The 13,321-nt window shown below is 32.4% G+C and overlaps 1 protein-coding gene across 1 annotated transcript; it reads right to left on the bottom strand.

Moving 5' to 3' along the window:
* Positions 1–1,746: 1,746 nt before the first annotated feature.
* LOC133185369 (ficolin-3-like) lies at positions 1,747–11,474 on the bottom strand. Its single transcript, XM_061320531.1, has 7 exons — positions 11,222–11,474; positions 7,639–7,738; positions 7,193–7,354; positions 5,766–5,896; positions 3,822–3,918; positions 3,130–3,297; positions 1,747–2,048 (listed from the first exon to the last, which is right to left on the bottom strand). Exons 1-7 carry the CDS (start codon positions 11,342–11,344, stop codon positions 1,795–1,797), a joined length of 1,035 nt encoding a protein of 344 aa, XP_061176515.1. The 5' UTR covers positions 11,345–11,474; the 3' UTR covers positions 1,747–1,794.
* Positions 11,475–13,321: the final 1,847 nt, after the last annotated feature.

Below are 13,321 nucleotides of genomic sequence, written 5' to 3'. Positions count from 1 at the left end.
GAAAGATGTGTTTGTAAAACTGATGTCCCCATATGGCAGCTCATGGCAAAGGTTAAAGTTTCTCAATTCCAAGTCAAACTCCAAGGTCAAGGTCAATAGATCAACAATATTGGTATCCAAAGAAAGATCTTGTCAACGTAAAGTTCCAAAATTGTTGGTAACCCAGGGAAGGTCACAAGGAATTCAGATTTGAAATACGAAAGGCCTAACGCCAACTGTTCAAAAATTATCGCCAATCGCCAAGGTCAAGACCAAAGGGTCAAATCTTTTTTGGTACCCAATGAAAGGTCTTGTCAAAACGAATACACTTGTGTGATACGAAAGCCGTAGTAACCATCTAAAACATATGGTAAAGGTTATCGTTTTTAAAGTGGGTCAAGATCAAAGGTCAAGGTCAAAAATATTTCTACCCAAGTAAAGATCATATCACAAGAAATACCCATGTGAAGTATGAAAGCCCTAGCACCAACTGTTCAAATGTTATGGCCAAGGTTAAAGTTTGGTAAAATTTTGCAAAATATGGTCAAATTTCAAGGTCAAGAGGTCAAATACGTTGGTATCTGAAGGAAAAATTTGTCACAAGAAATACGCCCGTGAAATATGAAAGTCATAGCTCAAAAAACAAAAGTTATGGGCAAAGTTAATTTTTTTGAGAACAAATAGACAGACAGACGGACGGACAGTGCAAAACTATATGCCCCGAATCTTCTTTTTGCGGGGGCATATTACCTGAATCACAACATTCAACATACAGAAAATACATATCTACACTTGAAATAGTAAAAAAAAAAAAAAACTTTTATCAAATTAAAGAAAAAATGACCGTCTATGTCTATTTATTTGTAACATTTGTTGCGATTCTGTAGTTTCATATCCTGCATATAAATTATCTTCATTGACTTCCATGCTCTATTCAACCCTGTTTTTTAATAATTTAGTCAGTACAATTGAACCACTTGCAATGAAATAAATAATTGAAGGTTATTCTATTCTGTATAAATTTCATCCACAAACATACAACCACAATCAGACAAATTTTGAACAAAAAATTGCCTCTCTGCTTTGTTTGAATTCATCCACAAATAAAAATCATGTCAATATGAGAGCAATGATTTAAATTTCTCCAGTCCACTTGAACATACAAGGAATATATTTTATTTCCATGCAAAAAAATAAATGAATAAATAGATATATAAACAAATAATGATAATTTTAAAAACTAACTGCAAAGACAAATCACTCCACATTGTCAAAAAATCATTTAAGATGTTTATTTATCAATATTCATATTTAATTATTTAATCTTAGACTAAATGTTTAAAATCTTTTTAACACAATAATCTGTTTGGAGCACCATTATTGAACTCAAGATTGAGTATTGTTATTTCTTTAGTTGACAATAAACAACACTACCCACTATTCACCTCTATTTAAAAATGGAGTAGATTATAAAGTCGTCCTTCGCTATTATTATATTTGCCCTCACCTCTTTCAATACTTCCTTATAATAGACTCGATCAGGTCTTAGAAAAACTCAGTCGTGTCCAACACCCATTAAAATTTTCTATACCTACGTGAATCAAAGTAACATATATTTAAACAGTTGGCTGAAGCTGTTGGACTGAAACAACAACCTCTTATTTTTAAAAAAAAAAAAAAAAAAAGATAATATATAATTCATATTGACAATTCTGCATAGCGCAGAAGCTTACACTATAGCAATTAGTAGAACATGAAATATTTTCTCAATAGTTATTGTGGATATTTCCTTTTATTTCAAAGACTGTTACAGAATCATTTCCGCCTTATCATCATTGTTGTTTCGGAAATATGTGATCCATCAGAAAATGGAGGGTACCAAGGTTGTTTCCACTTTCCAGGTGGATACTGTCCGTTAAGGTAGGCATTAGAACAACTGTTAAACCACCACCCACCTATGCCCATGGCATCTGTACACTTCGATCCTGCAAGGTCATTGTCTTTGTCATATGTAGAAAATTTCATTCCGTTTATGTTGTCGGCTCCTGTCCCATACCTTATCCTATCGTCTGCAAAATTAATGCCAAATGAGGGTTTTTATATTAGGCATGTGTATTGATATATCGCTCCAAAAACTACAATCTGAAGGGCGTTTTCCAATCAGGCCCGTGGAACGCATGGGGGACGGGGAGGTTTTTTTGAGTATACAATTCTGCTAGGGGTAATTTTCATTTAGATGCTGGTCCCGCCAAATCTTTGGGGTTCTTTTTCCTGTAAGGTCGAGCACCAGCAAATTCCAGGATGTGGACAGGCAGTTTAGGTTTTTTAAATCTATTTTGCTTGTCAGATTTTTGGGGAAGTTGTCCCCCGACCCTTTTTTTGGACAGTCTAGTTTTTTTCTTTAATTGTCAGATTTTTTGGGAGGTTGGCTCTCCAACTTTTCAAACCGTTGCAACTGGCCTTCCTATTGACGTTTTTCTATTGTTTCACATGATAATTCAATATATATAAAATGACTTAGATTCTTGTTTCTGTCTTTACAATTCCCTGAACTATATTTGTCACGAGAAGAAAAATTTTAGCATGTTTGAGTTGTCGTTCCTACCGTACCTCAGGCTATCGTCTATAAAATTGATGTAAACAAAGGTGATTTTGATTCAATGTTCAATATTTTAGTCATTCTATTAATCATTCCTAATGTAAGAAATGTTTTGTTAACATACACACGTACATCTACATGTATACTTATAAATTAATTAAATTTGCTAATAAACGCCGAAATGCCAGCACTAGAGTTTACACATACTCTTTTAATTTTACAGTGTAAAAGATTATGTCCGTAAAATATAATTAGATTTCACTCGCATAGTAATTATTGTAAATTTAATTAAAAGTCTTCTTTCATATTTGATAAACAGCGGCCGTAAAATAGCAAAAAAGAAAGCACGGTTTTGGTTGCGGTTGGCGGATCTAAGTTACTGACAATATTTAATGAAACTGACAATAAGCAATCGTTTAATTATTTGATAAAACGTCATGAATGAATTATTCAATCAAAACCTCATTTAAGTGATATAAAAAGAATTAGTTGTCCAAGCGATTTTTTCATTTTAATTTGTAAGGAATAATTTAGAAAATACCCCTACAAACCTAACATTCCTGTTGCTTTTCCAGCAATATACAATCTGTAATCATCATTTTCTCCAGAAATAGAGAACGTGTCGTATTGTATAAAGAGGGTGGTGCCGTTCTTAAGAGTGATGCTCACATAAAGCGTACTGCTGTTTTTCTTTGTCAGCTGATGTATGATCTCATTTCCTGTAACAAATTTTAAAAACATTGAATTGAAGATCTTTTGATACACACACAAAAAAAAGATCAAATAGCAAAATAAGATATAAATTTAACGCATATGTGATGTTTTGGCTATTCCATAATGCCTAATAATGACCATAAAAAAGATATTTTAATGGAATACCCCTACACTCCCATATAGTAAACTCTTCTACTAGTATAATTGTAGTAGACACTGAGAGGCTGTGTCATTCCTGCTACAAGGAGCAGAGAGAGTTGGTGTTTCAACTTTCTACGTTCATAATTTTCAGGAGCCCATAATTGATTCAGTGGCCCCAATAGAACCTGTTTCAGTAGTGTGGTATATAAATCGGTTATTCATTTGGCCATGGTACTGACGATTTGTCAGGGAAGATCACAAAATCTGGGTTCAAGGGCCCGAAATAGAGCTGACCTGTCCTTAATTGTTACTTTCTCATCTATTTAAAATTACTTAAAATTAAATAAAGATATATTAACATTTCAGAAATTTAACTATGTAGTTTTACCAATCCAGTGGCTAGTTGACACATCTCCAAATCCGGCCTTATATTCTTGCCAACTTCTGTTGAAGTTCACCTTACCGTCGACTCTTTTCTGTATTACCTACACAGAATACATTATATATAAGTAGCTGTATAGTCTATGCTATATTGAATTAAAAAAAACGTAGATGAACATAGAAGATGACTCAACTAGACATTAAGATATATTGTCTACGCTGTCTCAATAAACAATATTATTTTTTATGCATAAGTTGATTCGATATATCCCACTGTAATCGAAATAAAAGACAACATAGAGCCTGACATATCTGTTTCATATTTGGATGCTCTATTAGAGAATTACATTAAATTTTATGATAAGCGTGATGACTTAAACTTCTCTATCGTTAATTTCCATTATTTGTGTAAAATTTAATATTATCACCTGCATATAGGGCTAATGTCTCCTAGTTGATTCGATACGCAAAATCATGTTCTATATACGAACGACTTCTAAAACAAGTCAGTCTACTAACAAATAAGTTGTTGATAAAAAGGTATCAACAATCTCGTTTAAGTAAACATTTCATAAATTCTATGATCGACACTATGATCGACACCATGACCTTGTTTGCAAATACAAATACTGATATCTTTCATATAAATTAAAAGACCATTATTTCATACGGAACTGTTTACGGATTTCTCCATTTACCCTATCATGACAAGGTGGCAGAGAGCGGATGCGACCGATCGACAGGGAATGACCACTCCTCCATGGCACTCAATTCAACCTCCAATGTTTTCAGAGGACCCTGTTTGCTCTATTTTCCATTTCTATTTTTTTAATCGGAATTTTGAGATTTATTTATTTTGCTTACTCAATATGCTTTCTGGATCCTTTTATTTCCTACATTTTATATCATTTTATTTCAAAACTATTTTTTCCTCTTCATCTAAAGTAATCTTAGAATTGTTTATTATATACTATTCTTTTTGCGCTTTGGATTGAGTTGATTTTCCATCTTCAATTACATTGGTTAATTTGATATTTTCCAATAGTTTTGATTTACTTTGCGTATAAGTGACAGTTCAAACGAAATAAACTTATGGTTTTACAATTAAATCAGTGAATATCCATGCATTACATAACAGCTGCATTTTGTGGCATGTAGATTTAAAATTTATTGATATTTACTTTATTGTAAAATGTATGAGTATGACAGCTCATTTTAATCATAAAGTTTATATTTTATTGTAGTTTTGCAGAAAAAAAGTTGTTCTAATATATGTCTTAGGGTTCAAAGTTCAATTTGTTACAGAACAATTTTCTTCTCTCATTAATGCATTTCGTATAAACGGAAACTTGTTGCCGTTTAGAACAATTTACACGTTTAAGAAAAACATGTAAAATTTGATTTTCTATAATTCATACTATGTACTTGTCCACAGGTTAACGCCTAAAAATTTCCATCAATAAAAAATATAACAAGACATTTACTGCTGTTAACTCCGCTTACCACATTAAATCATCTTATCTTATTTATTTCATTATCATAGTATCAGCACAGTGTATTTAATATTATAGTACATGTATCTGCAACGTTTATTTAATATCAGCACAGTTTATTTAATGTTACCATTTTCTCAGCACAGTTTATTTAATATTATCATAATACATATATCTGCAATGTTAATTTAATATTATCATGGTATCAGCACAGTTTATTTGATATTATCATGGTATCAGCACAGTTTATTTAATATTATCATGGTATCAGCACAGTTTAATCAATATTATCATAGTATCAGCACAGTTTAGTCAATATTATCATAGTATCAGCACAGTTTAATCAATATTATCATATATCAGCACAGTTTAATCAATATTATCATTGTATTAACACGGTTTAATCAATGTTATCATAGTATCAGCACAGTATAATTTTTACTTTTTTTTTTACTTACGGTCCATCCTCCTCCAGACGTTGACATATCACAATAGATTTCTACTGATTTGTTATGGAGTTCACCCCAGGGATTAATACTGTAGACACCTGATGTTCTGCTACCATTATCATGTAATGATTTGCAGTCGTCTGTTGATGAAATTATAGATTACATATCGTGTAGTAGTGAATGATTGATTGATTGATTGTATATTGTTTTACGTCCCATTCGAGAATTTTTCACTCATATAGAGACGTCATCATATACCGGTGAAGGGCTTCAAATTTTGACCTTTACTCGGCACTCAGGGCCATTGAGCAGTGAGGGATCTTTATCGTGCCAACGCCTGCCGTGACACGGGGCCTCGGTTTTTAAGGTCTCATCCGAAAGACCCGCAACTTTCACTCCAAAGTGCCGAGCGCATATCGAAGGAACAGTTGCTACCTATTTTTTATCGACTTAGGTCAGTCGCGGCCGAGATTCGAACTCACGACCTCCCGATCACGGAGCGAGCGCTCTACCGACTGAGCTACCGTGAACGGTAGTAGTGAATGATGGGAGGTAGTTTTCCTTACTTTTCCAATTAAGTGCTTATTAAGAAGATTTTTCTCCTTCGTTCGTCTAAGGATAAATAACACGACCATTTTTTTTAAATGTCTTCCAAAATTCAAATATCTGGGTCATAATTGATATCTCTTACTGAAGAGGTGAAAGCTGTTTATAGTTTAACAGCTTCGTTTTTGACCAAGCCACATAATTTGATGAAAAGTGTAAAATTGCAACTTACAATTTAGTATAACAGTCAACATAGATAAGATATTAGCTCATTTATTTTTTAACAAAGATAATAACCTCACACTACAAAACCAGGTAAAACAATCATGGCAAGATTCGCTTGAACTACAATCAAATTGCAGAAAATGCATGGGATACAAATTATTTATTTAAATGAAATTGCTTCAAATGAGTTGTAGAAAGTTAATGTACTATTTTACTTTCATTTATTTATCTATATTTTTATTTTGTTCTCATGTAACAAAACAGTTACTGACTATCTTTTCGGACAGCAATGAAAATGTTAGCCCCTCGGGACAAAAATATTACCTTACACTCAGCGTCGGGCAAAATTTCATCCCTTGGAGCTAACAATCAATGATGCCCTCAACCCCAGTCAATATTTGTATATTATAACATTTTATAGTGGTCATGAATTCGACGGTCTCTTCATGCTTAAGAAAACTTCAACAAAAATATGCGATTTCACAGTTCTGTGAAAGCGTTCAAAATTAATATATATCAAAACAAATGAAACGTAACTCAAAGAGCGACATTCTGGAAGCTTAATTGATGATTTTTATGCATAAAGACTATAGGATAAACCATTCAATTAAAAGAGAAAAATTGGATTTCCATTGTGTTCTTTGTAAAAAAAAAATTAAACGTACCAGGCAGATTACATGGTGAAGAATCGGAGGACTGTCCACTGCAAGCTTTTCCTCCAAACCTCGGCGTGGGATTGTCACATCTGCGTTTTCGTGTTCTATTTCCAAGTCCGCCTGTATCAGAACAATCTCCCCAAGAATTCCATTCACTCCATCCTCCATGAACTAAAAAAGAAGGAAATATTGTTAAACTCAATGCCCTAGGTGGTATCAACCTCAAAAGCTAAATACCATATTAAAACGTACGTATTTTAAAACAAAATGCATATTCACCATTTGCATAAAAAATAAGATAAAAAAATGAACTTAATAGTTAATACACATGAAATATATTGAATACATTGTTAATATTGATGTCCTGTTAAATCCATATATGATAGTTAAAGGTGAAGCAAATGGGTTTATTTTCCATCAAAATATAGCTACATTTTCCCCCCAAATAAACATACCTGCTACTTCCATGCATGCATATTTGTCTGATTTTGTGCGAACACATTTGGAGTATAAATTGCATGAAGTTTTACCACATTTCTTTTCTTTATAATCAACCTACAAACAGCAACACATGCGCATCAAAACACTAATCCCGCTGAATGTCGAGGAAAAAATAAAAATTCACAATTGCAAGATTAAAGAATAAACACAGTCATGAAATGTGCATTTTTAAAGCATATTAAACTATTGAACAGGGTTTGATAATGAATAATAAAGTCAATCTTTGATGTTGCATAAATGAAAATTAAAGTTACAAAAAGAATAGAAATGTTATTGGCATATATTTTGACACTTTTCGGTTTTTCCAAATAACGCTTCGTTTTGAAATAATAAGTTACAAATCACTCTATATATTTTTGATATGTATTACTAGTATCTCTTTGATAAAGATTGTCAAAAGAATATTTCAATTCGTACTATTCTTTTCCGTTGACTTTCATGATCAGAAATTCCGATTACAAAATATATTCTCATTGTATATCTACATGTCATTATCATCCCTGAAAGATTTTTGCAGCTAGAAATAATCAAATATCACAGATATACTTATAAAAAATGGCATAATTATCATAATTATAAGTACCTTGTTAATCAATTTAATGAAGATATGCACATTTGATAATTATAGATATAAACAAAAGGTGTGAATTATGTTTTTATACAATTATAGTCCTTCCTCTACCTGGATTTACCTGTATTTTACCAATGTATTTAAAAAAAAAAATGAAAGAGAATTTATTGAATATTTATGTCTCAATTCTGTCTTTTGTTTTCAAATTACAGATTAAAAACAGAGCAAATTAATGACTAATTAGTAAATAATTCTATAAAATAATTAAATCAAAGATAAAATAAAGTGTAATAAATCTTAATGTTTGTTTGTTTCATTGTTTAACGTCCCTCAAGAGCATTTTTCACTCATATGGAGACGCCACCACTTGCCGGTGGAGAGCTGCAAATTTTGACCTATACTCGGCACTCAGAGCCATTGAGCAGGGAGGGATCTTTTTCATGTGAGCACCTACTGCGACACGCGACCTCGTTTTATACGGTCTCATCCGAAGGACCGGTCTCTACGTCCCACAGTGGGACTGGAACCCGCGACGCAAGAATCAACTTTTTACTCCGCGACTCTAGAGCGAACGCTTTGACCACTGCGCTACGCGGGCGATATCAATTACATATGACTTTATTTCCAACCTCTTTCCCGGGTTTCACCTTTCCCTATTTACCAGGTAAATAATACAGGATAAAGTGATTAAATAATTATATTACCTGGACAAATTCCAGGATTGCACACATTTTTTCTATGCCTGAATTTCAAATGTGTGCAAAACGGGAAGAAACCATTTCTTGACAGATATTTGAAATGAAACAAATAAAACAAAATTCAGTTATTATGAAAATAATAAAGTTATTTGAAAAATACAGCCATACAATTCTTCGATTACACTACAAGTCACATAAATAAAATTATCGGTTACACCACGAGTTACATAAATAAAATTATCGGTTACATACAAGTACATAGCAAGGAAGAGTGAAAATTGTCAATCATCGTCGCAATCCACTGCAACAATGTACAACTCTTTCCCATTCTATCTGGGGTTGAATGAGAACATTTCGTATTTCATTTCATATTTATCAATGCAAGTAAACTAGTCGAAAACTGAACTTTGATCAATACTCAATCGCTGTTTACATAACTTGTATAATGCTGATTGCAAATGAAATTGGAACAGATATTTTCATTTGTTTAACATGACGTCATACATTAGATGAGTGGTTATTCAAGATTGCGATATTAATGAGATCAAGTACCACGGTGGGAGAGGACTTGAGACGATATCAATGTGCCATTCGAAATTAAAATTAAAATATTCCAATAATAATAATAAGTCAATCTGATCAATTTAGAGCATGTCATATGCAGGGAGATAATTTATGATGTCTCCTTCGTGCACAGGGTGACAACTGATGATGTTGAAATAACGTAAGCTAGCGTGCAGGGTGACAACTGCGTTTCCCTTTACATGAAAATAAAATGTTGTTAGCTAGATAACTCTTTTAAGAAATATGGTATCGTTTTAAAACATCTATCGGGATATAAATATGGGTTGGTCGCGTGATCAAATTCCATGAAGCCCACAGGGCTTTATTGTAAATTTGATTACGTACCAACCCGTATTTATCCTGATACATGTATTTGCATTTGTGACTTCTTTATGATATATATTTGTCTGAGAATAATCTTTAACGCATGAAATGTTTTATTTTTTCAAAACTCAACGGCACAAGTTGATCCATTGAATGCGCGTCAGTCCTTTATGACGTCACTGAGAAATTACGTCGAACATTTATGACGCGGGGAACCTGTTTTTATAAAGATATACAACTGTAGATACACGTTGCTTAAATAGCATTATATAAAAGAAAACATCTGCAAATGTAATTATATACAGGTTTGACTGATATTTCGACTTTTTTATGAAATTTAATTTCATCAGGATAATAAAACTACCATGGACTGTTAAAAAGGGAGACATCACAAATAATCAGGTCTGAGTGAGGTTGTAACCTTCGGGCGCAAGCGCCCTCTGATGACAACCCTACTCAGACCTGATTATTTGTGATGTCTCTCTTCTAGACAGTCCATAGATATATGTAATAAACAACATTCACAAACTGCTGTACAAGGTTATAAACGTTAAATTAAATATGTATTTAACTAGCGCTTCAAAGCAAACAGCTTAAGAGTATTACATAAACAATACTAGACCCTATCAGCAAGTGTAATCTGGTTTCCATATCATCTGCCTTAACGTTAAATGTCGCAGCTGCTTTAATGAAATATATGGAGATAACGAACAATAATCAAGCTCAAAAGTCCATTATACAATACAAAATAGGAGCAGAGCAAACACGGACCTCCAAACATCAGAGGTGGGATCAGGTGCCATGGAGGAGTGAGCATCCCCTGCCGACCGGTCACACCCGCCGTGTGCTCCTTGTCATGATCGGGAAATAACGGGAAAATCCGTCGACAATTCAAACAAGACAAAATAGACGGGTAACTGCATTGTAGAATAATGTAAAATGTTTCCATTATTATGGAAATCGTACATGTGGGGTCCAGTTTATTATTATTTTAAAAAAAAATCTAAATATCCCTTATGCTGCAGCCCTATAAAAATATACAAAAATTTTCAGCTTGTAATTTCATAACATGTATAGGTAAATAAGAATTTTCTAACCGACAAAGCGCATTAAATATGAATATGTGATCCTATACAGAATCTAATGGTATCCTAGGGGTGCATGTGTTTGTAGTGTAAAACGAAAAAAATTATATCCTTATATACGTAACTACTATATTTTAACACTACACATTTAAATCTAAAACATTACTAATTATTATTAAAATTAAAATGAATAAGCTTATTTTAGAAAAAAAAATCATGAGAAATTTAGTAAGATTATGCGATCTAGAAGCACAATTACATATTTTTGTTTAGTAAGGTCACCTAAAATACTTACAATATCCGGTATTTCTTTGTATAAAAAGTCACCATCATGAATTAAAGATAAACTGCTATTTTTCTTCTGACTGTTCAATTCACACAATAACATCCTTGGGCTGAAATTAATTGACAGACACATGGCATAGGCCTCGCATTCTCTAAAACACAACTGGAGCCCTATTTTGTTAAGCTGTGCGAAAGGAGAAACTGGTAATCTTTTACCAATTTCTTTATCATCGTTAAGTTTAGGACATCTATCGGTTGCCAAAACGCATTGAAATAAAAGAAATTCCGTCAAAAGATTTCTTAACTTAGATTCAACGGACATCATTAATCTTATCGGAGTTGTGAGTGATAGGAAAACTGCAACATAACCATGCAAGAATTATTTCAATATTTATACTCATTTGACAGTTTTACAATTCAAGTATCGGTAGACTTCTTGTTTGTTTGAAAGTAATAAATAAAAAATTAGAAATTCATTGTCATTTCTGAAATTTAATTTCATCCATCACATCGTTCCCTAATGTGCATGATAAATTAATTAATCAGTTAATATTTAAAAGAACATTAAAATTTTTGAAAGCAGCAAACTTTTTATTTAGCATAACTTGCAATTTACTAATGACATATAAAAATAATGCGACATATTCATCTATGATATATCCAAAACTTTTAACATGATTCAGACAATATATACCTCTCATGTCAATTATAAAAGGGACACAAAATCTTATTAATTATATTGTACTTTATTATCAGTAAAGTACTGGGAGTTAAGATATGTGATAATTTATCACATATCTTAACTCACTCCATGTTGTAGATATTCCGTATCCTATTCTTAACAGTAGGAGAGTAATCCATTTTTAATGTCCAAATTATCTGATGGCATTTAAATGTTTTGAAATAACTCTAGTAGTCTTGACAACATTCAGGATTTTTAAAAATAAAAATGTCATAGGAAACGTGGCATTTTGCTGTAAATTTAAGGAAGAAGATCGTTAATTGCTATTTTTGTGAAATTTGAGAACATCCTTTTCCATGCCTCTCTCTTCTTCATAATTATAATGCATTGTATCCTCTCAATGAATAATGAACTGATCATTACAACAAATTTAGGTGTCATTTTTCCAATGCTTATCAATATTAAAGGAGTCTGGCATTTTTGCTTCAAGCTTTGAACCAGTTATATCAACAATTTTAGGAAAAATACCCAGAAGTCATATTTTAGTAAAACATTGATTTTATAAATATTTATGTGAGATTTGAACCTTCTTTACAAACAATAATATGCTGAAAGTCTAAATGCTATCAGCAGATGCTATCAATAGACTTAATGGGATAAGTCGCGCTTTCTTAATTCGATGTGACTTGAATATTTTTGTTGTTTTCCGAAACACAAATGAGCGAATAAACTTCACTCTTAAAGGAAGTGTACTTCCGAATGAAATTCTTATGCATATAAAGAAAAATATAAGTTTATTCACCGTTTGGATCTCAAGGTATTTGCATCAAAATAATGCTTGTTAGTACTTATCATGTTATAAAAGATTTACACGAAGCTGTCAGTGCATAGTAAACAAAGTAGTGCAGGGCGTAATGTGTGCGCAAATAGTTACATCTGCCGGATGCCTCATGTGGAATAAACTGTGATCGAACTGAGAAACCGAACAAAAACATAAGGTCTTTCATTTGATACCTTAATTTAAGTACAATGTGTAGCCATACAGATCCTCTTTTGATAGTTCTTGACCACCTCTAATCTCAATGACCGTGTAGCTACAGTGTAAGGCGGTGCCGCGAAAATTTCATCGTCATCGAATTAAGTGCATAATTTTAAATGAGGTTAAGTTTATATACTCATAATGAACTGAAAATCTCATTACATAAATGTGAGGAAAGATTTGGGCGTCTTAGCACTTAAAGAAAATAAAATCTATGTGTAATAGATGTCTCCACGATCGTTTTTCATCCTGATCAGCAATGGTATATTCAAATTATGAAACATCTTTTTCAAGTCAATATAGACCTGTTGATGTTTTAATAGTAATTCAAAGTCATACAGTGATAATCAAGTGTATAATTGAAGAATAGCTGGGAATTTGTATTGAAA

The sequence above is a fragment of the Saccostrea echinata genome, unplaced genomic scaffold, assembly GCF_033153115.1.
Source record: "Saccostrea echinata isolate AGI-Se365-2 ecotype Australia unplaced genomic scaffold, CSIRO_AGI_Sech_v1 ptg000012l, whole genome shotgun sequence".
Taxonomy (NCBI): domain Eukaryota; kingdom Metazoa; phylum Mollusca; class Bivalvia; order Ostreida; family Ostreidae; genus Saccostrea; species Saccostrea echinata.
Note: the sequence above shows the minus strand (reverse complement) of the source record. Positions and strands in the feature narration are given on the sequence as shown.